Source organism: Eurypyga helias, unplaced genomic scaffold (genome assembly GCF_000690775.1).
Source record: "Eurypyga helias isolate BGI_N326 unplaced genomic scaffold, ASM69077v1 scaffold22993, whole genome shotgun sequence".
Lineage (NCBI taxonomy): Eukaryota > Metazoa > Chordata > Aves > Eurypygiformes > Eurypygidae > Eurypyga > Eurypyga helias.
Window position 1 is genome coordinate 2196 of NW_010239644.1, and position 4230 is coordinate 6425.

At 51.8% G+C, this 4230-nt stretch overlaps 1 protein-coding gene across 1 annotated transcript in view; it reads left to right on the forward strand.

The window, feature by feature from the left end:
• The window catches only part of KY (kyphoscoliosis peptidase), a gene marked incomplete at its 5' end in the record, with an annotated part of 2875 nt that extends 673 nt beyond the window's left edge, over nucleotides 1-2202 (forward strand). Inside the window, 2 exons of the mRNA XM_010148232.1 lie at nucleotides 72-262; nucleotides 1301-2202. Of these exons, the coding sequence (XP_010146534.1) occupies nucleotides 72-262; nucleotides 1301-2202 (1093 nt within the window). The remainder of the gene's footprint in view (nucleotides 1-71; nucleotides 263-1300) is intronic.
• Nucleotides 2203-4230: the final 2028 nt, after the last annotated feature.

A 4230-nucleotide genomic window follows, 5' to 3' on the forward strand; every position in this document is an offset into this window, starting at 1 on the left:
CCGCCGTGCAGGGGAAGAATTAACTCTTTATAATTACTCCTTTTCCATTAACCTCTTCCTTCTTCTCCCAGGTACAACGAGTTCTATTTTCTGACTCACCCGGCTCTGTTCATTAACAATCACTTCCCGGATAACAGTAACTGGCAGCTTCTCAAACCCACCCTGACGCTGAAAGATTTTGAGAACAACATGCTGCACAACAGCAACTTTTACACGCTGGGCCTGCTGAGCGCACACCCGGAGACAGCCGTCATCCAGACAGGTAACGGAGGGGAAGCGGCCGGGCATCGCCCCCCACGCCGCCCCGCATCCACCGCGCCCCGTCGTGCGTGCAGCGCGTTGCACCACCAGCTCGGCTCTGGCAAGCAGAGAGCACTCACAGCTCTTGGGGCAGAGGACGTCTTCTGCTTTTCCCTTTTTTCCCCTTTTTTGTTCAGGCTGTGAAAAGCTGTAGTAGCCCCCGGGTCTAAAAGAAAGCCTCCGACAGCAGCTGAAGATGAGTTACTCTGTCAGCCAGCATCAGTGGTGCAAAATTGGGAGTCATGCTATTGAATATTAGCAACTCTGGCCTGAAAGTGAGATTGAAAGCTGTTCCAAAAGTTTGAATTACTGAACAGTGCATAAACAGGCCCTGCTTTATGCAACACCGAGCACGCTGAGTAAGCCCAGGGTAATCGTTTTAACATAAAAGCATCCAGGTGGCACCACTGAACTACAGGGCCCACATTTAAGATTCCCTTCCACTGACTGTGAAAGAGCTGCAGGAATGTAACCGGAGAGCTGATCTATGAATGCTAAGAACGCAGAGTTAAACCTTAAAGGCAACAAAATAGTAGGACTTCATGTTGCCTTCACGCTGTCCGGGAAGAGGCTCCTAGGGAGGTAGATTATCTCCTACCTCCGTACCGGAGGGTTCCTGCCCTTTCCTCTGAAGCTTCTCGGAACAGCTGCTGGACTAGCAGTCAGCTCTAGTCACATCTAACTAAGCCCTTTTCGACCACGTGGGCTGACGGTACTTTCAGTTATATTTCACACAGGCTTTCACGTTCTATAGGACCACAGCTCCAGTTCAGTGCCTGTCAAAACAGGATAAATGCACATCTCCAGAGAAAAGCCACTCTTCTGGGGGACGCTGGCCCAAGTGGACAGCCAACAAGCTACACCCAGTCAGTTGCAGCCCTTTGATTTACTGTCAGAGAAGCAGAAATTTATCGGGACAGATCAGTCTTCCCAGAACGGGGTGTGCATGCAAAAAGCGTACGGAAACCCCTGTGCAGTTTGTTTTCTTTTGTATTCACAGTAAATGGAAAAGCCTCCGTATCGGTGGATTCCCGTTCTGCCACATTATTTACGTTCAAGCTGAAGGGAACAGATGAACACGGTTTAATGACTTTGAAAAAACACGGAATGAAGCTGGATATCTACCCACAGAAGACAGGGAGTCACAAGCTGCAGATCTTTGCCAAGCCCTCCAAGGCCTCAGAAGATGTCTACAACTGCGTGCTAGAGTACGTCGTAGAGTGCAAGTCCGTGGACAAGGCCATGCGATTCCCGAAGGACCTGCATCAGCCCGTTGGACCCAGCTGGTTCACGGAGCGGCAAGGCTTCCTGAGGCCGTCCCACCCCGAGCCCATCATCCACACCAACGACGGGCGGTGCGCCCTCACCTTCACCCTGGGCAAAGACATAAGCGTCTTTGCCTCGCTGCACTCCGACAACAGCAGCCTGACCGAGGAGATGAGAAGGCGGCACATCATGCAAATCCACCGTGGGAACCAAATCGAGCTGAAGATCCACCTCCCCCACGCAGGGAACTTTGTTCTGAAAATCTACGCCAAGAAGAAGTCGGATCCGGGCAACTACGACTACATCTTCAACTACCTCGTCACTTGCCTCAACACCGAGGTGAAGTGGCCAGCTTTCCCGCAGAGTTACAGCAAGTGGGTGGAAGACTACGAAATACTGGAGCCGCTCTCCGGCTTGCTGCCGGCGAATCGCAACGTTCAGTTCAAACTCAAAATGCACGGGATAGCCAAGGTGCTCGTTCAGGCTGAGGACACTTACCCTCTCACCCAGAGCAGAGGCTGTTGGGAGGGAACCTGCAACACCTCGGGCTGCAGAGAGGTGTTTGTGATGGTGCACGAGAACGCCAACCACAGCTTTTACTCGCACGTCCTGAAATACGAAGTCGAAACCCAGTAACAGCCCCTCCTTGATCTTTCACTCACCTGCACGAACCAGCCTTTCCAACGTGCCCAAAACCGACACAGCTGTAGGACATCGCTCATTCTCTCGATCAAATCTGTTCTTTAAACGCACGCAGGAGAACACTTGCAGCCTTTTGCAAGACCACGGGCTCAAAGCAGTTCAAAAAAGCAGAAAATCCTGTTAAGAAGGGAGCAGCAGTGGGAGAAATTAAATGAAACCTTCACCTCTGCTTCAGCAATGCTGTCCAGACAAACATTTTGAAGACAACCACCAACTGTCTGGCTGTAGGTCATTCTGCACCAGCAGCGACTGCTGGTCTCCGAGTTACGGACCATAAGAAAAGTCTTACAATGGCTACTCCGAGCAGGATCCATCTAGCTATGGGGCAGGATGAAAAAAGTGCACCCTGGTTTTGAGCAGCAATATTGGACACGAGGAACTTTACTCAAGGATATTTAAACCGAGTTTCTGTGTATCTTCAGTCAAGTTGCAAAATAATCCCTGGAGAGAGGTGTTAGGAAGAAGACACAACGTCTTCTTGTGCACTTCATTGTCTTACAAGTCTAAGTGATACTGCGAAATGACTTTTTACACTGACTCTAACAATATACAATAAACACAATCATTTTTACCTTTTTATATTAGAGTGTTTGAATTGTAAACTCTTTTTCTGCAATATTAGCACTGTATCTCAAGCACAGAGCTGTTTCCGTAACCAAAACTACAGTGAAACGGAGAATAAAGTTCTCAAAAAAACACTCCTTACTCCAAGTTGTCTCTGCAGCACTGCACCTAAAGAACTCACGGGTTATGTGGAATCGTGGGCCGAGTGACATTATCGTCATGTAAAAGCTATTCGGGGCTGTGCTCTTGGAAAACCCCCACAGGCCCAAGGCAGGGGTGGTGTTCTAGCGAGTCTCGCCACAGACACACCTCATAATATCAAGCAACATTTGCATAAAAGATCAGACGTCCGTCAGCGTTAGCGTGACCCGAGAGATACTATGTTTGAGCTTGAATTTAAAATAAATCTGTTATGGTTTTGCACTCTGTCTCACTGACCAAGTGATGTGAACCCCTCACACAGCTGCTGTATTTCCACACGGAGCAGGTGGGTTGTTCCCACGCTACCCTCCTCCTCAGCGACCCAGCTCCAGCCCCAGGTTCAGGTCGCGCACGGGGTGCCTGGAGCCGCCTTGGAGCGGGGGAGCTCCCGGCGAGGACGCGGGCTGCTGCAGGTGCGTGCAAATGCGGCGCGTAAGCCAGCAACGCTTTGGGTCTTTCTGCTTGGAGACAAGGAGGCTCCGTACGCAACATAGAAGTGGGTTTTAAGCCCTCCCTCAGCAGTCTTTGCCCGCAGAATGGGCGCAGCGGCAGCTCGTCCCCGCAGGAACGCTGACCAGCCTTGCAGCCCAGCAGGCACCCGTCCCCTGGACAGCCACGCATCCCGAACCGCGCAGACGCGGGAAAGGCCCGGGCGTCGATGGCTTTGCGGGCTGGCGCGAGCCTTGGCCGTCGGCACAGGCAGCCCTGGCTCATTTTGGTGCTCAGCAGAATCCTGTTCTCTTAGATCCCATTATTCAGATCAAGGAGGACACGTTTCAGCAGCTTTCGTTTTACAGGTCAAGCTGATCCAGTCAGATACGTCACAGTGGGAGGATGAGGCGTCCCAGAGAGCTTAGGAACAGAAGAAAACTACTGTTTTCCCCCAAACAGGGTCAAGGATACCAGGCTACATACAGCTTTGTTACAAGCAAATTACCCCACATGCTCTATTTCCATCTGAAGGTGACGGGGAGGCGGGGGGAGTCATCCCAAGGGCAAAGAGGGGACAGTTCATTGCCCCTTACCCAGCAAGATCTTGGGAGCATTCCCTCCCTCCCCTGCACAGCGCTGCACAGCCCGGACACCTGCCACCCCGCAGAGGTAACAGGCACAAACACGCGTGTAACCCCTCAAAGGGCGACCTGCCCGCCAAGGAACACCCGCAGCACACTAGAGACAGGCAGAGCCTGCGGCAGG